The 24,801-nt window shown below is 39.3% G+C and overlaps 1 protein-coding gene across 1 annotated transcript; it reads right to left on the bottom strand.

Annotated features, from left to right (window-relative positions):
* Positions 1-12,745: 12,745 nt before the first annotated feature.
* LUZP4 (leucine zipper protein 4) lies at positions 12,746-18,606 on the bottom strand. The gene is given in 3 exon segments (XM_055338089.1): positions 12,746-12,867; positions 12,902-13,535; positions 18,580-18,606. Coding segments are annotated over 3 exon segments (783 nt in total).
* Positions 18,607-24,801: the final 6,195 nt, after the last annotated feature.

Genomic DNA, 24,801 nt, shown 5'->3' with positions numbered 1-24,801 from the left:
GAGACAATATAAGAGTAGAGGGGCACCTGGGTGGCTCAGTTGGTTTCCGCTTGAGTTGTGAGGGCTGTGCCCTCAGTGGGGAGTCTGCTTTCTCTCCTTTTCTGCCCTGTCCCCCATCTCATGCTTTGTCGCTCTCTCTCCAAAAATAAATAAATAAATAAATAAATAAATAAATAAATAAATAATAAATCTTTTTTTAAAAAAAGAGTAGAAAGCCCACAACTTTGTAGCCACACAAACCAACTTTGAATGTATCATTCAAAATCTGAATTATGTTATTAGTTGTACTGCTTTGAGGAAGTTAATATACTCTATTGAGCTTATTTTATTCATCTATAATATGGAAATGTTTATACCTACTTCATAGGATTGCTGGAGATTAAATAATATCACAAATGCAAAAGTGCTTAGCACAGTGCCTAGCACATGATAGGCACTCAATAAATGCAGCTTATTATTATTAATCTGTTCCTATGTCCACAGCTCTTTAAACCCTTCCACAGGGATCCCTGGGTGGTGCAGCAGTTTGGCGCCTGCCTTTGGCCCAGGGCGCGATCCTGGAGACCCGGGATCGAATCCCACATCGGGCTCCCGGTGCATGGAGCCTGCTTCTCCCTCTGCCTGTGTCTCTGCCTCGCTCTCTCTCTCTCTCTCTCTCTGTCTCTGTGGCTATCATAAATAAATAAATAAAAATTAAAAAAAAATAAACCCTTCCACAGATGCCCTTGGTTAGGCCCATTTTGAAGGGAGTATTCCTTTCATGGCTATAGTTCTGAAAGGATACACAAATGCTCCTGAAAATTTCACCTGGCAAAGCCATCCATTCTTGAAACTAAGGTCATTTGGAACACTGAAATTTGCTTAGTATGTCTGGTATGTATTATAAAGAGCAGACGGTTTTAATCTTAAGAGTAAAAATGAAAAATCTTCATGGCACTAAATTTTTTAGGGTGACAATTCCTGCATGCTTTAAATAGAAAGGGTACAACATCAAGACATTGATACTCACCATAGCAAAATGAAGCATGGAAATCTCAAACATAAACATAAAATCAAGCCAGGCAGTTTTACTTGGGAATTTTCTGGTTCTATATTAGGATCATTAACAGCAATTGTTATGGATTGTTCAGAATCAGATTCTAGAGGCCCTCTGCTGTAAGTTACCTTTATTTGTTTTTGTTTCATTTTTCCCCTTAAAATAATAATTAAATTTAATTGTACAAATGTCTATCAGCAATTACCTTTCACGTCTTAGATCATTTTCATGGAAGCTGTGGTCATCTTCTGGTGACATCTATACGGGAAAAGTTGAAACAAATCATGCAAAAGCCTTCCATACTCTGCACAACATGCTTATTTTCTACATTCTCAATTGACTAACATTTTCAGTAACAATTTTCTCTTTGCTTGGTCCTCGGTCTACCATTTAATTTCAGATTTTTGGGATGCCTGGGTGGCTCAGCAGTTGAGCATCTGCCTTCGGCTCAGGACGTGGTCCGGGAGTTCCAGAATCGAGTCCCGCATCAGGCTCCTGCATGGAGCCTGCTTCTCCTCCCTCCATGGAGCCCGCTTCTCCTCCCTCTGCCTATGTCTCTGCCTCTTTCTGTGTCTCTCATGAATAAATAAATAAAATCTTTAAAATAATAATAATTTCAGATTTCTCTCCCCTATTCACAAATGCAAGAATGTCAAAGTCAGTGGGCCCTTAGAGATCAAGCACTCCAGCCCCCTCATGTCACAAAATAGGAAATGAGGATTCAAAAAAGTCAAATGCCTTCTCAAAGGCCTTATAGCTTATAGTGACCCAGAAGAAAATTCTCAAGATCTAGATGTGGCCTGGATCCATACGATACTTGTCTGGATCTAGAAGAAAGATAATAATTGTAGATAAAATCTATGGTGTGTCCTTATAACCTTTCTATAACATGCCTGTGATATTGACTATATTTAAGATAACTAAGTGGGGGGGTGCCTGGTTGGCTCAGTCAGTAGAGTGGGCAATTCTCGATCTTGGGGTTGTGAGTTTGAGTCCCACCTTGGATATAGGGATCACTTAAAAAATTTTTTTAAAGATAGTTAAGTGATATAGAGAATGGTATTATCCTAATAATTTTAGAAAGTGTTACCTGTATACCAATCAGACATTCATGTGCAAGTTAGGATTATTTTTCCAATAATTAGTTTAAATCCCTTATCCCTGTAATTACTTTGTAAATGACAACACAGGTTACACTTACATGAGGTCAATGAGACAAACCAAAGCATAATGAAAACATTTCATTCAAAGGTTAACCACCCCAGATCACTCCATAACTGAAATGGTTTCAGTGCACCCAGGTATGTGTAGCTAGTGTTTGGTGGTTCAGCTGTTTTTACAAGAAATCCTAACCACAGTTACAGTTTGCAAGCAGATTTGGTACTAAGAGCCTCACAAACAATATAATAGCAGCCCCAAAGTCCATCAAGCCAGCATATTTTAAAAGCACCACAACACGTGGAAGTATTCTTCAAAGTTAATGGTTACAGGTCAAATACCCTCTTACTGGAAAGTTTACGTTCAAGCTGGAAGCACATACTACGGTTTATAAGTAAACATGTTACTGAAGGCAGCCTGAATTCAAGATGGATGTGTGTCTAAGGGTAACGACTCCATGAGTTAAACAGAGCCTCACACATGCTCTCCCATGTTCTACTATCAGCAACACTAGTCCTTGCCAAAAACCAAAGAAAGATAAAAATGCCTCTAGAATGGAGGTACGGTTTATGCAAACCAGTGGCAATCACAGCAGATTATCCAGGAGCGTAACTAGGTGGTAGAGGAGCCAGAGTAGGAAAAATGAAAATAGGAGCCATGGAAATGGGGGGGAAAGGGCAGGAATTAGAACAAGAAGCTATTGGAAGAAAGGGATTTGAGCCAATGTGGTTATTTCTAAAATGAACTGATCGGTGCCATTTCCTTCCTTAAGGTCTTTCGATACTTCTATGTTGCGCTCGATAGCAAATCCATACTCCGGCACGGCACACAAGCCCTCCATGGTCTGGCTTCTGATCCTCTACCCCTTCACACTCACCTCTCAAGAGCTCTACCCACACACTTTACATTTGAGCTCATTGGTTTTCAAACTATTTTTTTTAAGTGGCAAAATAGCTAGTTCTAACAAAATCTTATTTGGTATCCCAGTATGCACAATACTGGAAAGCAAAAGTGCCTTCATTGCCCCTAAGGCACCTCTTCGAAACGCTACAACTCTACAGTACACAGTTTGAAAATTACTGCAGTCTGGTCAAACCAAGCTAATTGCAGTTTACCAGACACATGTGCTTGATTGCTCGCTTTCCCTCTTTCTTTTTTTAAAGATTATTATTTATTTATTTATTTATTTATATTTAACAGAGAGATTGCATAAGGACAAGCAGGGGGAGTGGCAGAGGGAGAAGGACAAGCAGGGAGCTGGACTCAATCCCAGGCCCCTGGGATCATGACCTGAGCCAAATCCAAGAGTCAGCTGCTTAACCAACTGTGCCACCCGAGTGCCCCTCATGCAGTACTTTCCTTTCACTTCTATACCCTTCCTCTGACTACAATGCCTTTCTTGTATTTTCTGCTTTGCTTACTTCTGCTCAGCCTCTAGGACTCAACTCAAACTCTCTCTCCTTTTGGATGCCCTTCTCTGACCTCCCTACCTGGTTAGTACATTGGGCCCACCTCTATCTAGGTATCTTTGCTATGCTTTCTCTCTCTCTCTCTCTCTCTCTCTTTCCCCCTCCCTCCCTCCCTCCCTCCCTCCTTTTTCTCTCTCTCCCTTCCTTCTTTTTCTTTCTTTCTTGGAGTAAAGATTCTTTCTCAAGTACATAGCACATTTCTGGCATATAATAAGAGCTCAAAAGTGTTAAATGAAGAAATACTACAAAGAAGTAGAGAAAGAGGGGACTAAGAAAAGGCCATTGAATTTGACAACAAAGAAGTAATAAAAATCTTTGATAGCAAAATTTATTAGAATGGTAGGAACAGCAGTCACATTCAAGAAATGAATGGGCCAACAGAAACACTTAGGAGGGTGTAGTTGTTTCTATCTGGAAGCCTACTAGAGATTTGGTTCCTATTTTTAAAATACTCATATTTGCTTGGGCAGCCCGGGTGGCTCAGCGGTTTAGCACCACCTTCAGCCCAGGGTCTGATCCTGGAGATCCAGTCCCACGTCGGGCTCCCTGCATGGAGCCTGCTTCTCCCTCTGCCTGTGTCTCTGCCTCTCTTTCTCTCTGTGTGTCTCATGAATAAACAAATAAAATCTTAAAAAAATAAATAATAATAATAAAATAAAATATTCATATTTGCTCCTCTATTCTCATGGGGATTTTTTTTTACTTCACGTTAAAAATCTCTTGAGGGGCACCTGGGTGCCTCAGTCGATTGAGTCTGCCTTTGGCTCCAGTCATGATCTCAGGGTTCCGGGATACAGCCCCACGTTAGGCTCCCTGCTCTGTGGGGAGTCTGCTTCTCCCTCTCCATCTCCCATTGCTTGTGCTCTCCCTCTCTCTCTCTCAAGTAAATAAAATCTTTTAAAAAAGAAAATCTCTCAAATAACAAATAAGCATATATATGTATAAAATCTGAATCACAGAAAATTAATTAGAATTTAAGGACTTTTAAAAAGGCATGCATTTTTAAAGTAATCATGTCAATATGGCCATAATCAACATTTGATAATTATAATGAATAATTTGATATAATCATCATAGTAATAATAAAATAATAAGAACCACAATTTATAAAATGCTTACCACAGTCCAGTCCCTGTGAAATCCAATTTATAGAATGCTTACCACAACAGTCTCTACCCTAAAATGTTTACATTTATTTCAATTAATCATTGCAACAACAACCTGGGGGATCAATATTATTCCCATTTTATAGCTGAGAAAACAGGCTCAAAGCGACTTGCTCAGACTTCCTTGGCTACCATGTTTCATTGAACCAAAACACCAAGATTATAAAATGCACTGTTATTTTGCATATCATTGAGAAAGCTTTTATAGCTTTTCAATTTAACTATGGTATACCATTGAATCTAAGGCACTTCCTGATTTCAGAGATAGTAAAACCTAAAAAAAAAAAAAACTGTATATCTTGAAATTGATTAGATATGGTAGTAAGTGGTAGAAATATGATACCATCCAAGCATGAGTCCAGCCCCCATTACTCACTAAACCGTGACACTCATATCTCTTTAGCTATCTCATAGATGTCCTTCATTCTAATGCTATTTAGAGGGGGAGAAAACTAATATTGAGAGCAGGGGAGGTGATGTGTTCAAGGTCATACACACAGCTGGTAAGTAGATTAGCCAGGAAGGGAAGTCAAGTCGCTGAGACCCAGATTAGAACACTTTACATTATATTACACTGCCATTTAAGCTAACCTGTCTTTTCCTATGGGTAAAGAAGTATTGGAAAAAATACCAGAGGGTCGTGTGTGGGAAAAAGTATTAGGTATTTCATGTAGGAGCTACATCTACTCAATAGAACATTTCACCTAAATGCCTCTGTCAGGGGTGCCTGGCTGGCTCAGTTGGAAAAGCATGTGACTCTTGATCTCAGGGTCTTGAGTTAAAGCCCCACTTGGGGTGTAGAGATTACTTAAATAAATACAACTTTTAAAAATAATACATACTTATGTGAAACACATGGGTTCTGTATTAAAGATGGAAGTTTCTAGCAAAATAGATGTAATTGGCTTAATTGATATACAGCATTTCTTGTGATTGCTCTTCATAGAACTCCAGTAAATAAATAAATAAAATAAAGACAGTATCCTAGGGATTCAATAATTGTAAAAGTGTATTTAAAATAATACATGTAAAAAATTAATAAAATAATAAAATAAAATAAAATAAAATAATACATGCTAGTGGGGCACCTGGCTGGCTCAGTTGGTATATCATGGGGCTCTTGATCTCAAGGTCATGAGTTCAAGCCCCATGTTGGATGTGAAGCCTACTTAAAAAGAATAATACATGCTACTAATAAATTTTATCTGTATAATCCTATCTCACTTGAGAGGCTCAGAGGCTAAATAACATAAGGTAGGATGAGGGTGATGGAACTGGGAACCTTTGGCAAGCAATTGTACCACAAGGCTGGAAACACATGACTCACATAGACATGTGTGACATATGTGGCTTCCTCTTACCTTGCTGTTGGTAAAAAGGTTTTACAATGTCTTGAAGTAATCATCAGTACAAGCAGATGCCAAAACTAACTAGGAGAAGAAAAGTAGCTACAAAAAGAAAAGCTTATTCTAATGAAAATGATACGGAAAAAACTACATAGACTCTGTACTATTAATACTGAAAGTGCGGATCCTTACCCTTCGATTTTTATTCATTTGATCATGTCTCTGCTGCATCTGCTTCTGGAAGCATTCATCCCTTCTTTTCATTATTAAATACCTGATACGAATCATAAAGGGTGAAACTTTAAAAAGCAACCTTTTAGTTCAAAAGAAATTATGTAAAACATAGATCTTCAAGCAATGTTATGTTATTATATGTATTTTGATGTCTGGTTTAAGACAAGATACTAGAATTAGAATACAGAAGAGTGTTTTGATAAATGATTTTCAGCTTAGGTGTGAATTATTACTTACCGCATGCATCACAAAGATTAGACATTAGCCAGGCATTTGGGTGACCATTTTTGTTTAAATTTTTTTCAGGAGTGATGTCAGCAAGATGGTATTTATGGATTCAATGCTTTGTTTCCTCAAAATTCCTAAGTTGAAGCTCTAACCCCCAAGGTGATGATATCAGGAGCAGGGGCCCTTTGGGAGGCAATTCGGTTTAGATGAGGGATGCCTGGGTGGCTCAGCAATTAACCATGTGCCTTCGAGTCAAGGCATGATCCTAGAGTCCTGGGATTGAGTCCCACACCGGGCTCCTTGCATGGAGCCTGCTTTTCCCTCTGCCTGTGTCTGTGCCTCTGTCTGTGTGTCTCTCATGAATAAATAAATAAAATTTAAAAATCTTTTTTTAAAAAGTTTAGATGAGGCTGAGGTCCCCACGATGCGATTAGTGTCCTTCTAAGAAGAGGAAGAGATCAGAGTTTACTCTCTCTCCACTATGTTAGAACATAGAGAGAAGGTGGCTATATACTAGACAGGAAGAAAGCCCTCACCAGAACCCAACCTTGCCAGCACCCTGATGTCAGACTTTCAGCTCCAGAACTGTAAGAAATAAATTCCTATTGTTTAAACTACCCAGTCTGTGGTATTTTGTCATGGCAGCCCAAGCAGACAAAGACGATGGCAGACTAGGAACCTATAGGCCCTCCTTGCCTGAGAGACACACTAAATTAAAAACAATATAAAAATATATATATAGACTAGAAGACTTCTATGAGAACTCCAGACACCAGCTGAGAAGCTACGGCACCCAGGCCATTGTAAAACCAAGAAGGGATTCCAGTGAATGGGGTAGGAATATTCATGACATTTAGTGCACCCATCTGTGTCCCTTCCCCTATGGTCAAGCATAGAGCATCCGGGAGGAAACCCCTATATTAATTAGGGCTCCTCCCTTGGGGAGGAAACTACAGAGTGGACCTTGTATGCAATGTTCTGGTTTCTCTGGGGGCTGCCTGAGAGGCTGGTTTTTGTCTCAACAGACTCAGAGCATTCATGGGACTGGTGCCAGAGTTCAGAAGCTACTGAAAACAAAAGGTAAGCAACACATTAGAGCTACAGTTCTGTAGGCAGATGCTAAGGGGCACAAGAGATTATGCAAAGTCTGAAAGGTGTTAGAGCTCCCAGATAGTAGATTGGTGGTCTTCCCTTGCATGAAGCCAGTACACAAAGACTGGGAAAGGTGTTTGTTGTTTCAAACGCCCAAATCCCAGCAAAAACTATAAGACACACAAAGAAAAAGAAACGTGGTCCAATCAAAGGACCAAAATAAAACTACAGAAATCAACCCTGAAAAATGCAGATCTATGAATTACCTGAAAAAGAATTTAAAATAAAGGCCATAAAGATACTCAATGAGCTAAAAGAGAACACAGACTAAGGGAAATCTGGAAAACCGTGCATGAACAAAATAAGAACATCAGCAAGGGGCAGCCCTGGTGGCTCAGCGGTTTAGCGCTGCCTTCAGCCCAGGGCCTGATCCTGGAGACCTGGGATCGAGTCCCACGTCGGGCTCCCTGCATGGAGTCTGCTTCTCCCTCTGCCTGTGTCTCTGCCTCTCTCTCTCTCTCAGGAATAAATAAAATACATTAAAAAAAAAAAAAAAGAAGAACGTCAGCAAGGAGACAGAAACTATGAAAAATAACAAAGCAAACCCCGGAGCTGAAAAATACAATAACTAAAATGAAAAATTCTTTAGATAGGGTTCAACAGAAGATTGGATCAGGCAGAAAAAAGAATCAGCAAACTGGAAAACAGGTCATTTGAAATCACTGAATCAGAGGAGCAAAAATAAAAACGAATGAGAAGAGACCCTAAGGGATTTATGGTACATTATCAAGCTGGACAATATATGCATTGTGAGAATCCCAGAAGGGGAAGGAGGGGCAGAGAGCTTCTTTGAAGAGATAGAAGCAACCCAAATGTCCACTGATGGGTAAATAAAGTGTGATATACACAATGGACTATCATTCAGCCTTTAAGAAGAAGTAAATCCTGTCACATGCTACGACATGGGTGAACCTTGAGAACATTATGCTAAGTGAAATAAGCCAGTCACAAAAAAAAAAAAAACAAATACTATGTGATTCCACTTACAGGAGATATCTAAAGTAGTCAAAGTCACAGAAATAGCAAGGAAAATGGTAGTTACCAGGGGTTGGAGTGAAGGAAAAATGGGAAGTTATTATTTAATGGGTACAGTTTCAGTTTTGTGAGATGAAGAAGCTCTGCAGATTTGTTTCACAACATTGTGACTATACTTAATGTCACTCAAGTGTACACTTAAAAGTGATTAAGATGGTAAATTTCATGCTGTTTTTTTACAATTATTTAAAATAAAAAGACAAAATTCAAGAACCCTTAAGATGTTGCTGGTTGGCATAGATCCTTAGCCACATAGTCCAAATTTCTCCTTTCACATATTAGGAGATTGAGCCAGAGATAGTAATTCCCTCAATCCACTAGTGACAGAGTTGGGACATAAAGCCATGTCTTCATATTCTTAACATTGTTTCTGCTCACTCATACTTTTAGGGGACATTTCCTTAAAAAAACACAGACCAGATTCTCACTGGCATCTTCTTTCAAGAAATAAGAAAAATACTAACAGCTAGGTAACAAACAGAGCTTGGGAATAGTGAAGAATTGGGGAATAAAAATAGGGAAATCAGTCTGAAGAAGACTTCTGTTTTCAGACTGATACATAGTAAATTAGGGATTTTCAACCCAAAGATCTGATTTGTCAATTATAATCAGGTTTGAATCTGTTTCAAGAATTACTTGCAGGACGCCTGGGTGGCTCAGTTAGTTGGGTGTCTGCCTTTGGCTCGGGTCATGATCCCGGGGTCCTGGGATCAAGTCCCACTTTGGGCTCCCTGCTCAGCAGGGAGTCTGCTTCTCCCTCTGCCCTGCTTGTGCTCTCTATCTCAAGTAAATAAATAAAATCTTTAAAAAAAAGAATTATTTGCAATGCTGGAGTGGTAATAAGATGTCAGTTGTCACTCTATAATTGGCATTTAAATGGCTAGCATTCCAAAACTAAGTATCTCATTTCCTCTGAAGCTATTATCTGTGTTTGGAAAAGCTTTCATCAGGTGGACAGCCCAGCTAATGTAAAGATATGCACTTTGCCATTAATTTCATGTAAATTACTTAGTGGAGAGTAAAAAAGACAGTTTTTGTTCTGCTGTGCTTCTCTATTTACACATTACTTTAGCCAAGGAAGGTATCTGTCTATGTATATCAATACCATATCAGGAAAAAGGAGCAAAAGCTGAAATCAGGTATTTGGGGAGTGTTAAGAATCCAAATTCCAGGGCAGCCCAGGTGGCTTAGCAGTTTAGCACCACCTTCCGCCCAGGGCCTGATCCTGGAGACCCGGGATTGGGTCCCACGTCGGGCTCCCTCCATGGAGCCTGCTTCTCCCTCTGCCTGTGTCTCTGCCTCTCTCTCTCTCTGTTTCTCTCATGAATAAATAAATAAAATCTAAAAAAAAAAAAAAAGATTCCAAATTCCCACCTTGTTTACAATAAAACCTATTTAGAGCTTTTGAGAATCATATTGTTTTTTTCAAAATTGAGAAAAGTTTTTACAAATCCCCATAAATAAATAGTATTGTGAATATGATATCATTATTTATTCCACTTATTCACACAACTACTTGTCTTTTATTTAGACCACATTGACTTCTACATTGGTAGCTTGTTTAAAGCAAAAGTGTACTTCGCACTGCCTGGTTTGTCATCTTCTGGTGAAGCTGCACTGAGGGGAAAATTTTGTGTGAGGGCATATTACTGAAACCCTCATTTTATACTTAGTGCAGAAGCCAACTCCAAGTCTGAGGAGAATTATTACACCTAACTGGTCAACTTACATATAGTACTAGAAAGGAGAGTTATGGAGTAGAAGAATTCATCTCCAAGGGGTCAATTATAAAAGTGTATTAATCTTCTGTACTTTATGCATTTCTTAATTCTTCTATAATAGTTTCGCATTTGATAACTTCAACCTTAACCAAGCAAGTACTACTTATTTGTGCTGAGGCTACAAAAAAATTATAAGAATAGAAGATAAAGGAGAAAAAAACTGAACAGAATTGTTAATTATAGTTACAAATGTAAAATGACAGAAATATGGCATTGGACCTGTGGAAGTGTCATGCCACCTGACAAACAAAAATTACTGTATCAAATGAAGTAAAACATGAAAATCCCTGAGAAATGCAGGGATTTTAATTTTTATATCTTAATTTTTCTAGCAAATTATTTGTGTACTGTTAATATAAGTAGGATGGGGAACTTTTGCATTAAAATGGTGCCCACATCAGACATTATATACACAATAACCACCACATACATTTTGGAAATAATTTTTAGCTGAAACTAGTAATTCTGTGCAGTTGTTAATATGTGCTAAAATATGTGACTAGACATTTGTAGGCAATGCAAACTGAAAGCAATTCCTGAGAACTTCAAACTGAAAATAAACTTTTACTCAATTATCTAGTTAATCACAATAAAAATGGCTTGTCGTTTTTAAAACTCATACAATTTGCTATGAAATTTCTTTTTTTTTCCGGGATAGACAGACATAGCCTGTTTTATAAAGCAACAGTAAATACAATATATCCAAAATATATTCAGAAGGTTAGTGTTGCACCTATGCATAGAATAGCATCCTCTCCTATGGCCTGACAGGAGGAAAGCCGAAAAGTTCAGCTGCCCAAAGATACACCTATCATTTGTGTGCTGAGGACTCTGAATACTCTTTAGGAAGGAGTCAGAGGAAGGAAACACAGAAATTCATTATCAGAGATTACATATTATCAATCTAGCATAGTTTGTTAGCTTAACTAACCTAGCAGGCTGGAAGGTTCAAAGGGAATGAGCACCAAATCAATATATTTTATTGTGAAGAAGGCTCAGTAGGAAAGGCTGAGTACATGGGACTCTGCCAGGGAAAGTCAAGCTAGATGAAACAACTTAATGAGGGCACACTGGCAAACTGGATGATACTAAAGGCAGTCAGCAGGTTGAAAGAAAACTGATGCCATGTATATGTTGCCTCCATTCTATCAATATCTTAGTCCCAATACAATGTCTGTTACAAAAACATAGTTAGCCACTAAAATATAGATATATAAAGGAAGATGCCCTTACATTTCCACATTATTCAACACATTAATAATAATATAATATAATAATAATATAATACTAATAACACATCATACTAATACTAATAAGTATTTATTATGTTTTTACCTGTCATATTCAGACTCAATTTTGGGTGATCTTTTGAATCTTTCTACTGGTGAATGTCTTCGATATCTTCCTGATTGGCCATGAGATCTCCCTGATAGGAGATGAGATCTCTCTGATGAGACATGAGATCTCTCTAATGGAACATGAGATCTCCCTGATAGGATATGCGATCTTTCTGATGGGACATGCAATCTCTCTGATGAGACATGAGATCTCCCTGATAGGATAGGAGATCTCTTTGAATAATCATTAAATCTCTCTGAGTTATTATGACATCTGTCTGAGTGACCATAAAACCTCTCAGTGTAACCATGAGATCTCTCTAATTGCCTAAGAGACCTCTCAGTGTAACCACAAGATCTCTCTAGTTGGCTATGAGATCTCTCTGTGTGGCCACGAGATCTCTCAGTGTAACCATGAGATCTCTCTAATCGGCTAGGAGATCTCTCAGTGTAACCATGAGATCTCTCTAATCGGCTAGGAGATCTCTCAGTGTAACCATGAGATCTCTCTAATCGGCTAGGAGATCTCTCAGTGTAACCATGAGATCTCTCTAATCGGCTAGGAGATCTCTCAGTGTAACCATGAGATCTCTCTAATCGGCTAGGAGATCTCTCAGTGTAACCATGAGATCTCTCTAATCGGCTAGGAGATCTCTCAGTGTAACCATGAGATCTCTCTAATCGGCTAGGAGATCTCTCAGTGTAACCATGAGATCTCTCTAACCAGCTAGGAGATCTCTCAAAGCAGCCATGAGATCTCTTTAATCGGCTAGGAGATCTCTCAGTGTAACCATGAGATCTCTCTAATGGGCTATGAGGTCTCTCTCTGTGGCCATGAGATCTCTCTAATTGGCCATGAGATCTTTCTCTGTAGCCATGAGATCTCTCTAATCGTCTATGAGATCTCTCAGTGAGGCCACGAGATCTCTCTAATAGTCTAGGAGATCTTTTTGTGCAGCCATGAGATCTGTCTAATAGGCTATGAGATGTCTCTGAGTGGCCATGAAATCTCTCTAATTGGCTATGGGATCTTTCTTTGTAGCCATGGGATCTTTCTGTTTGGGCATGAGATTTCTCTGACCGGCCATGAGCTCTCTTTAATTGACCATGAGATCTTTTTGTTGGGTCATAAGATCTTTTTGTTGGGGCACGAAATCTCTCTGGATGGCCACGAGACCTTTCTGGTTGGCCACAAGATCTCTCAGATTGGCCATGAAATTCCTCAGGTTGATTACGAGGTCTCTCGAGTTGACCGCAATATCTCTCAGACCGGCTACTAGAACTCTCAGACTGGCTTTGAGATCTCTCAGACCGGCTTCGAAATCTCTCAGACTGGTCATGAGATCTCTCCGACTGGCCATGAGAACTCTCTGACTGGCCACGAGATCTTTCTGACTGGCCACGAGAACTCTCCGACTGGCCACAAAAACTCTCCAACTGGCTACTAGAACTCTCAGACTGGCCATGAGAACTCTCTGAATGGTGTCGACTTTCTGATGATTGGCCTTGAGATTCTTCTGATTGATGCTGGTTCCCCTCTGACTGGCTTCCACTCGTTTCTGTTTGGGACTTAGAATTGTCACTTAACTTCTCCTGCAAAGAACCACAATTTGGCAAAACAAATGTAATGAATGATATTTTGTCAAAGCCATTTCTATGCACAAATTTTTTTTTTTTTTAGAATTTCATTGCCCCTACTTTTATAGACTAAACAGTTTTCAGAACTAATTTGTAGAGAATGCTCTGATATTTCAGGTCATTGGCACAAAGAATATCATGCATATAAAACTTTAATAAAATCTTTTAAATATAGAAAATTTGTTGCTTTGCAAATTTGAATATATTCCAAGGTGTTTTACCTAAAAGACAATAGATTCTATGACTTTATAGTTGAGGAGAGAAAGAATATTTAATATTTTGCAGTACAAATCCTAGAACCAAAGGAAAGTATTCAAAACCATACAATTCTTCACCTGTTTCATATCATTAAAAAGAAACTATCTCTTAATTATGCATTAATACTTAATTCTAGGGATCCCTGGGTAGCGCAGTGGTTTAGCGCCTGCCTTTGGCCCAGGGCGCGATCCTGGAGATCCGGGATCGAATCCCACGTTGGGCTTCCGGTGCATGGAGCCTGCTTCTCCCTCTGCCTGTGTCTCTGCCTCTCTCTCTCTCTCTGTGTGACTATCATAAATAAATAAAAATAAAAAATAAAAAAAATACTTAATTCTAGAAAGAAAGACAAATATGTGAGGGGAAAGATAGCAATAAAGAAAGCAAAAAGTTGGCTTAATACTGTTCAATAAATAAATTGACCTGGTAACAATTCAGCCTTTCTACCTTTTCAATTTTTAAAACAAAAGGGCAGTAGAGGGATCCCTGGGTGGCGCAGCAGTTTGGCGCCTGCCTTTGGCCCAGGGCGCGATCCTGGAGACCCGGGATTGAATCCCACGTCGGGCTCCCGGTGCATGGAGCCTGCTTCTCCCTCTGCCTGTGTCTCTCCCTCTCTCTCTCATTCTCTGTGTGACTATCATAAATAAATAAAGAAAAAAATATTAAAAAAAAACCAAAAGGGCAGTAGAGTGAATTAGTCAAATGGAAGTGATGAAAACTTTGACAAATCTCTATGATGTTATATAAATACAAGAGGATAAATCCATATGGACCATGCTGTGAAATCAAGCTTTCCACTAGTAAATATTGCCTGGCAAATAAAACATCCCTGAGACCTGCCATTGTGACTTTCTAATATAACGCTAGCAGAAGCTGGAAGGAACTGTTAAAGGGCACAGATGCACTGGTATAAAGAATATTATTCACATAAAACTTTAGTAAAATGGGGGCACGTGGATGGCACAGTCAGTTAAGTATCTGATTCTTGGTTCAGCTCAGGTGGTGTTCTCATGGTTGTGAGTCAGGCTCCATGCTCAGTGCAGAGTCTGCTTGAGATTCTCTCTCCTTCTCCCTCCGTCCTTCCCGTTTGTGCAATCTCTCTCTCTCTCTCTCTCTCAAAATAAATAAATCTTTTTTAAAAATAGTACTCACTTTAAAAAAAAAACACTTTAGTGAAATGGAAAATATGACAAATTTGTTGCTTTGTTAAAGCACAAAGCCATAGTCACTCTCCAGCCTTTCTACCATAAAATATAAATGAGAAGGTTGGGTGGAATGCACATGTACCTCTTTTCTAAGTGATTAGTGTTGGGAGCATAATGAGTCAGCAGAAAGGATTGAGACCCATCTCCTAAAGACCCATATGCATCCAAGTACCCTTCCCAAGGAGCTTGTAGTATTTTTACAAATGTTTATATAAGAAATAGTTTCATCAACTCAGATATGACATATTTCTACCTTTAAAAGAATGAAATGCTTATTAAGTTTTCTTATAAACCATAAAAACTATCAAAAAGATTGTGCTAAATATATACACTTGATATTAAGACTAAATCTTGTACAGTATAAAACTAGCTTATTAGAATTTCAAAACAGGATTGAAAACTATAATTGTTACTCAATTTATCAGCAAAGTAATTATGCTTAAATTTTGACATATTTCTTTGCCACAGAGTATTTTTTTTTCTGGTGTTTTCTGCTATAATGACAGTCTTAAAAGTATGAGAGACAAAAAGGTGCTTTAAATTTGAAAATCTAAGAATTGTTCCATCACTATATTGTACACTTGAAACTAATATAACACTACATGTTAGCTGTACTGGAATTAAAGTCTTAAAAAAAAGAAGTAAATACTGTTTTACAATAATTCTCAGCTCATTTATGCATCTCAGACTGTGGAAGATGTAAGCTCATGTCTTTCTTTCCAAACTTTATGAAAAACCTCCTCACCCTACAGATTGTCACCTGTTAGGGGTACCTGGGTTGCTTAGCCGATTAAGCATCCAACTTGATTTCAGCTCAGGTCATGAGACAGAGCCTCACATCTGGCTCTGCATCAGGCTCCACAACGCACATGGAGCCTGCATAAGATTCTCTCTCTCTCTCTCCTCTCTCTCTCTCTCTCTCTCTCTCCCTCCCTCTAAAAAATTTAAGTAAGTAAGTAAGTAAATAAATAAATAAATAATGTTACCTGTTAAACTTTCTCAAGTCTTCCCAGTCAGAATGAATCACTGCATCCTCACAATATATAATGTATACCTTATTAAAGCATGTATTGCAACTGGCCTAGCACTAAATTTTTTTCTTATCTTTCTCTCCTATCACCACAGATAATATTTGAAGCAGGACTGGCTAGTACCTTGCATAGTACTTGTGCAAAGTAGACAATATTTACTAAATCAACTTAAATTAATCCTCTATTTGAAAATGCAACATGTTCCCCTCCAAAAAAAAACAAGATTTATTTATATAATTTGGCAAAAATGGCTTAAGTTCCCAGAACCACCATTTTTTTTTTTTTTTACTAAATAACCACATAATACCTTCAGAAGAATCAGTTTATAGGCCCAGCTAAAACAGTAGCATCAGTGTTAGCTTTTGAATCTGAATAGGAGTACCTCTCAAATTCCTGTCCAGTGGCTGGCTTATTTATACAAACTTAGAGGTGATGGGTTTCTACAGGGTAGTATGTCCCATCCATTGGACTCAGGGTATATTTCATATCGTATATCATCTGACTTGTTTTTTACAATTCATTCACAAAGGTACTAAAAGTGTTTTATACTATACCTTAAGATCAAAGACTCTATATGAGGGCAGAAATGAGAATGATCATACAAAACAAACCACAAAACTAAGAATTTATTTTGGCATTTTAAAAACTCAAAATTTCTAGCAATAATCAAAAATAGCCAAAATTAAATGTTTATTAAAACAGTTACAGAGGAGGAAAAAAATCAATGAAAAATATTGGATTTGTATTGTGTTCAAGGCACCAGGAGGGAATACTAAGAAGCAATCTCTGCTCTCAATGGAATTTAAAATAATCCTTAATATTAAGAATTATATTAAATTTAAAATCTTTTATATTGGTTAATTCTCAGTGTTTATTTACCTGCTCATTTACAGGCTGCTTGTTTAAAGTGCTTTGTCCACACTTGAATCCAGAAGATTTTGGGTATGGGTTTTTATCAGGATTTTCTTCCTCAGTGTTCTTTCTGAATCTTGAGAATCCTTTGAAAAATAATTATTTTCTGTATTTTCAGTCAGTAAATTCAACATATCTTTCAGAAGTGTTATCTGTGATCTCACTGTTTTAAAGCTATGCACTGGGTTTTGCAAAACTTGACATTTCATTAGTCTTACGTCATCCGAGAGTCTCACTGAATTCTGGGAAAGTCTTTGCCATACCGTTTCTATTTGCACACCTTAATATAGTAGTCTTCTCTGTATACAATACCTCAGATTTGTTTTCATATGCCAACAAAGTTGGGGCATATCATCCATCTACTAGAAAAAGAAGAGATGGAGAAAAACTGCTTTGCATTAATCATGTGAATATTTGCCTCCGTTGTCTGCTTTGCTTTGGGTGTAAAGATAGTTTAAGGAACAAAGAAGATGGATCACCAAAAGGCTCACAAAGATCAATTTTATGTTCAGTTAGAAACATGAGAGTGAGATGGGGCACCTGGGTGGCTCAATTGGTTAAGCATCTGACTGTTGGTTTTGGCTCAGGACATGATCTCAGGGTTGTTGGCTTAAGACTTACACCGGGCTCTGTGCTCAGCACAGCATCTGCTTGCCCCTCTCCCTCTGCTCCTCCCTGTGTGCACTCTCCCCTCCTCTCTCTCTTAAATTAAAAAAAAAGAAACATGAGAATGGGCAACCTCACCATTCTCAGCGGCTTTGTTCCTCTAATAACCACAATCCCTCCTTTTCTCAGAACCTGCTAAACCACTGAAGGGTTCAAACAAGGACTATCATGAAACTGGGTGGGCAACTGGCAGGGGCTTGGAGTAGTACACAACCTGTCAAGATGATTCCAGATCTCCTTGCTGAAAAGACTTCTCTACAAAAGCAGTCAGCAGCACATTTTTATTAATATATACAGACTGGGGCACCTGGGTGGCTCAGTGGTTGAGCATCTGCCTTCGGCTCCAGTCATGGTCCCAGAGTACTGGGTTTGAGTCCTGCACCGGGCTCTCTGCATGGAGCCTGCTTCTCCCTCTGCCTATGTCTCTACCTCTCTCCCTGTGTCTCTCATGAATAAATAAATAAAATCTTTAAAATAAATAAAAATAAAATAAAATATGCAGACTGCACTGATCAATGGGGTTAGAAATACAAAAAGGCTTTCTTCATGTTCTATACTTTGCCACAGGGCATTTGTCTTTTCAAAATGTGGGTGCCATGGTGCCCAGATTATTAACCATGCTCTTATCCCTCCTGTATTGCCTCCTAAAGGTGGAACTGGACCAACCAGGCAGGTCTGTGAATATGTATAGAACATTTATCATTCTCCTCCTTCTCGCCCTTATGGAAGAAACACATATAAATTTTAAAAATTGTTTTCATTGGTCATGGCATAAATTCTTACCAACCCTATAATGCCTACATTTCCAAGAAAAATAAAACTACAACATAATGCAACGTCAGAATACATTCCAAGTTTGCAAATTTGCTTACCTAGTTATTTACAAATATTTCAGATTCTTTACAATGTTTGATTTTTAGTATACTTTACCTCTCTGATGGTACTGCCTATGACCATTTGATCGGCATCTTGAAATCACGCTCCTTTTTTTACGGTTCTGTGTCCCATTCTTTTTTGGTTCAGTTTTTGGGCTTTCTATATTTTTGAGGATTATAATGTCATCTGTATTAGAAAAACACATAAAAAAAAAACCTAAGACAACAGAAAAAGCTGAATTACAACATGTCTCAAGTGAATAATCTATATTCTATCTCACCATATTTCAGAACATTGTAAACATTGGTAGCCCTGAAAAGTGCTAACAGTATAATAAGAATGAACTTGTGAGACTATAACAAAAATCAAACAATTCAGACATTTTAGGGTTACTTTCCCGGAACAATAAAGAGAAAGATTCCTGTTAAACAGATTTATAGTAACTTCATTCATGCAAAAATAAAATACTTTCAGAGTCAAGTAGCCTAAAGGGGAAATCATTTAAATAAACGATTTCACTAAATGTTGTAGTTTCAGAGAAACATAGAGCAAGCGTCCCTCCCGATGAAATATAAATGCTAGACAATTAGTTGCATTTATTCTTGTGAATTGTAAGAAAGGAAGCAATAGTGATGGACATTCAGAGGACGCAAGGAACCAAGATGAGCAAGGACAAACCAAAGAGACAAGGAACCAAGATGAGTGTAGTACAGGAAGCAATCAGACTTCACTCTGTAGTCAGGCATGTTCTAGGTACTCATGCAGCATGATCTGAAGGATGAGAGATGCCTACAAACTGCTTTAAAATATCTCTCCTAACATCCAAGATGGGAAGATTTTTTTAAAAGATTTTACTGCTCTGTTTCACATAAAGAGAGCACAAGCAGGGTGAGCAGGAAAAGGAGAAGCAGACTCCCCACAGAGCAGGGAGCCCAATGTGGGACTTGATCCCAAGACCCCGGGACCATGACCCGAGCCAAAGGCAGACACTTAACCAACTGAGCCACTTAGGCGCCCTGGGACAGGAGGATTTAAAGACTGGATGTTCTATCAGTGGATAAAAGCTTACTTAAGTCAAGGGACCTTAGAAATAACCACAAGCTAGGTATTTGGAAGGAACTGGAGATACTAGAAGAGAGAGGGGAAGATGGGAAGGGTACAAAAGAAGAGGCAGTTGTACACCAAAGATCATCCAATTCCTTCATTATTTTGCTTAGTACTAGCCCTGCCTCGGGTCTTCAAAAATCTGATTCTGATTTTCTTTGAAATGGCTGGCATCTTTAAAGGTAAAAGTCAGGGTAAAGTTCAACAATTAGTTGAGTGCCATTTCTTGACCAGCCCATTTTAAGCCTTTGTTCTGTCTGCCCATCGGCTCCCAATGGTTATAGCATCCTGCAAAGACATAGCCTTTTAGTTCCTTGTATTCCTCCCACATCCTCTTAACTTCTCGTTTTTTCCCTCTGTTCTCTCCCCTGTATTCGACGTTTAAAATCTGTATAAATCTCTGCATGGAGTTTTGCCTCATTACACTATAAGAGTGTTCACTAATCAGAACATCTTGCAAGGCACCACTTTGCATAATTAATTTGAAATAGAATGAACAGGAAAATGCTATTTTAATAAGAACATCACATTCAGATGGAGGATCACTAGCCCAGGTGGTGCTGAGACAACAGAGATTTTTTAATCTTTTTTAAAAGATTAAAAGCCAGCCAGCTTGCAGGGACCCAGTGAGATGGCTGACTTCCTAAATAGGAGAACAAAACCTCAGAGAGGAGAAAGTGAAGAGCAAGCTCCTCCCTGAGTCAGTGGTATGTTTACAATGACGTGAGGGAGTGCTCTGGGATCAGTCTGTCTTGTGGCACTCACAGGCAATTTTCAATGACTTGATTTTTCCTGACCTCTGAGTCATCAAAAATAAGGCAAGCTCTGTCTTGGAATCACATAAGGATTAAATATGATAGAAAATGTCTTGAGGAGACACCTGGACGGCTCATTCAGTTAGGTGTCTGCCTTCGGCTCAGGTCAGGATCCCAGCGTCCTGGGATTCGAGTCCCTTGTCAGGCTCCCTGGTCAGTGGGAAGTCTGCTTCTCCCTCCCCGCCCCTTGTGATCTTTCTCTCTCACACTCTCTCAAGTAAATAAATAAAGTCTTTAAAACAAAAAAGAAAAGAAAAGAAAAGAAGAGAAAAGAAAAGAAAGAAAAGAAAAAAGAAAAGAAAAGAAAAGAAGCCCAAGACATTTTCTTGGCTTGAAAATGAAAGAAAAGAAAAAAAGAAAATGTCTTGGGCTCATGCAGGACTACAGCTACAGTTGAGAAGCAGGCTCCCCACAGAGCAGGGAGCCCAATATGGAACTTGATCCCAAGACCCCGGGGCCATGACCCCAGCCAAAGGCAGACACTTCCACATAAAATCTCTTGGCACAGTACCTGGCATACATGCGACACTCAATAAATGAGACAATAAATGAACAAACGTTTATCAAGTATCTCATGTATGTCAGGTGGTGCACCCCCACCCTTAAAGGTCAGCAGAGATCATCCCCACTTTTAAAGAAGGAAACAGACTTACATGACTTACTTGAGGGCAAAAGATTAATATGTTAAGAAGCCGGGACAGATTCTAAGTCCAAGATTCTTGCCACTACATTACACTTCTTCCTTCAAAAGCTCAGCTATCTGGGCAACTGGGCAACTGGCTCAGTCGGTTAAGCATCTGCCTTCGGCTCAGGTCATGATCCCAGGATCTTGGGATGAAGTTCCGAGTCAGGTTCCCTGCTCAGCTGAGAGTCTGCTTCTTCCTCTCCCTTTGCCCCTCCCCGCTGCTTGTGCTCTCTCTCACTCTCGTGCTCTCTCTCAAATAAATGGATAAAATCTTAAAAAAACAAAACAAAACAAACAAAAAAAAAAAACCTCAGCTATCCCAGGGCACCTGGGTGGCTTAGTCAGTTAAAGGTCCTGGGATTGAGCCCCCAGTGGAGTCAGGCTCCCTGCTCAGCGGGGAGTCTGCTTCTCCCTCCTTCTACTCCCGCTCTCTGCTTGTGCACACACACTCTCTCTCTTTCAAATAAGTAAATAAAATCTTAAAAAGAAAGAAAAGCGCAGCTATCCCAAGGACGAGGAGAACAGCACCCAGGCTAGTGACCTTCCATTTGAATGTGATATTATTAAAATAGCATTTTACTTTCAATTGTTTCTTTTTTTTTAAGATTTTATTTATTTATTCATGAGAGACAGAGACGGAGGCAGAGACACAGGCAGAGAGAGAAGCAGGCTCCATGCAGGAAGCCCAACGTGGGAGTTGGTCCTGGGACTCCAGGATCACACCTGAGCCAAAGGCAGATGCTCAGCCACGGAGCCAGCCAGGCGTCCCTCCATTCTGTTTCAAATTAATTACACAAAGTCAAGTTTAGCACTCAAATAGTGTAAGGCAACCTCTAATACAGTATTTGAGCACTCATTTTGCCCTGTCCCCTTGATTTCTTCAGCCTCAGATTGGTATACAACCATTATCAGTCTTGTTCTGAACCATATAGTGCTATGGAATAGCTATGGTGTGGCTTCACTCATTTGCTCAAAAGAACTTAAGTCATTTGATCTTTCAAACAACTACCCTGCAACTCACATAATCCTTTTTAATTCATGAATGAAATATATAACATGGCTCCAGAAATTCTGAAATTCCTCCTCCCCCATAAGCAAATCCTTCTCAGTAGCTTAAACATAACATTATAAGGACTTTGGTCTTAGGGTCACTCTGACAGTGCCACATGAATCCTGTGGATTTTTTTAATCCTTTACTTTTAAATATATTAGGATAGGGACACCTGGGTGGCTCAGGGGTTAAGGCATCTGCCTTTGGCTCAGGGCATGATGCTGGGGTCCCAGGATCGAGTCCTGCATCGGGGTCCCTGCAAGGGGCCTGTTTCACCCTCTGACTGTGTCTCTACCTTTCTCTGTGTGTCTCTCATGAATAAATACAATCTTTAAAAATAATAATAATAATAAATAAATAAATAAATATATTAGTACATGGAAGCATTTTCCCATGTCAGTCTGCCTCAAAGCAAATATCATATAGCTCCCTAATACTATGAATGAACAAACATCAGAGGAAAAAGTAGTGAATAGCAGTAAATGTTGTACATTTCAGGCAGGATTCTTTTTTCTTTTTTAGTAAAAATGTCATTTCCAAGCAGGCTTTACAGAGATTGACTGTCATTGTTCACATTCAACAAATGGGTAGAGGTTTCATATCTGCTACTTGGCCATCAGCATGGAGATATTTTGACTTAGAGTAATTATTCTAGAATATTCTAGAAGAGAGAAGGTAGAAATATATTCTGATATCTATCCAAATCTACAAAAGAGGGCAGCCCGGGTGGTGCAGCGGTTTGGCGCCGCCTGCAGCCTGGGTGTGATCCTGGAGACCCAGGATCGAGTCCCACATCAGGCTCCCTGCATGTCTCTGTCCCTCTGTCTCTCTCTCTCTCTCTCTTTCTCTCTGTCTCTATGAATAAATAAATAAAATCTTTTAAAAAAAACAAAAAACAAAAAAAAACAAATCTACAAAAGAGACTCTTTGGGTGAAAAATACATTATTTTCCCACTTATTTAGCCTTACTGTAAGGCTTTTGTTATGGTACTGACATTTACATTTTCATAAAAATAGCCACTGCTTTCACCCAATTTAACCTCATAAATGATGGTACTGGCTTTTCTTTATTTTTTTTTTTTTTTTTGGCTTTTCTTTAAAATATCAGCAGCCCTGGGGCACCTGGGTGGCTTAGTCGGTTCAGCATCTGACTCTTGGTTTCAGTTCAGGTCATGATCACATGGGTCCTGAGATCAAGCCTCACGTCCCTTGGGCTCCACTTTCAACGAGAAGTCTGCTTAAAGATTCTCTCCTTTTGGGACGCCTGGGTGGCTCAGCGGTTTAGCGCTTGCCTTTGGCCCAGGGCGTGATCCTGGAGTTCAGGGACTGAGTCCCACATCGGGCTCCCTGCAAGGGGCCTGCTTCTCCCTCTGCCTATGTCTCTGCCTCTCTCTCTCTCTCTCTCTGTATGTGTCTCTCATGAATAAATAAATAAAACCTTAAAAACATAAATAAATAAATAAACCTATTACCTCCCTCAAGCCCCACCTTCTAATACCAACCCTTTAAAAAAAAGATTCCCTCCTTCTGCCCCTCTCTGCACTGGCACTTTTTATTTCTCTCTCTCTCAAGTAAATAAATAAATATTTAAAATATCAGCAGCCCGGGGATCTCTGGGTAGCTCGATGGTTTGGCGCCTGCCATCAGCCCAGGGCGTGGTCCTGGAGTCCCAGGATCAAGTCCTGCATCAGGCTCCCTGCATGGAGCCTGCTTCTCCCTCTGCCTGTGTCTCTGCCTCTCTTTCGCTCTGTGTCTCTCATGAATAAATAAGTAAAATCTTAAAAAAAAATTTAAAAAGATTTTATTTATTTGAGAGAGAGAGATTGAGAGAGAGAGCACGAGAAGGGGGAAGGGTAGAGGGTAAGTGAGAAGTAGAGTCCCCACAGAGTAGGGAGCCAGATATGGGGCTCCATCCCAGGACCCTGGGATCATGACCTGAGCCAAAGGCAGGTGCTTAACCCACTGAGCCCCCCAGGTGCTCCCTGGAGAGATTTATTTTAAAATATAGGGTCCCTATGCAAGATTATGACTCAGTAGGACTGGAATGGGACTCAAGTATTTGTGTTTCTTAAAAGTCCTCCAGGGAACTCTGATGTTTAGCCCAAATTGCTTGCAACTGCTGTAAGCAAACAAAGAAACTTCAAAGAGTATATGAGTGAGATTATGAAATTGATGGTTTGGGGAAATAGCAATTTATGATTGGCAGTAAATTGCAGAATGAAGTGAGATTACCAAAAGGAAAACCAATTATTTTGGGGTAGGCAGATGGATGGCAATAGTCCAAGCGTGAAGAGAAAAAAGTTTATACTAAAGTGGTGTGGGGAGGTGGGAGGGACATAAAAGAGAAACAAGAAGTCATCTCCCCATTCACCTCAGATGCAATGGGAGGAGCCTCCACAGACCTACCCTTTTCTACTCATCTCCTTGCAAGCACAAAGCTCTTCCCCCAGAGCTCACACTATTCTCACTGAACCATCAGTTACCAAAGATAACTCAAGTCACCAAGGAAATGAGGCTGTATTGGGAAGGAAGAGCAACCCCTAGAGATGTTCTTAGAACTATAATAAGGGAGAGGTCTTCCTAGAATTCTCAGTTTGACCCTGAAATACATTACTGCATAA

This window comes from Nyctereutes procyonoides, unplaced genomic scaffold (assembly GCF_905146905.1).
Source record: "Nyctereutes procyonoides isolate TBG_1078 unplaced genomic scaffold, NYPRO_anot_genome, whole genome shotgun sequence".
In the NCBI taxonomy this organism is placed as follows: Eukaryota; Metazoa; Chordata; class Mammalia; order Carnivora; family Canidae; genus Nyctereutes; species Nyctereutes procyonoides.
This window is presented reverse-complemented; position numbering and strand designations above follow the sequence as displayed.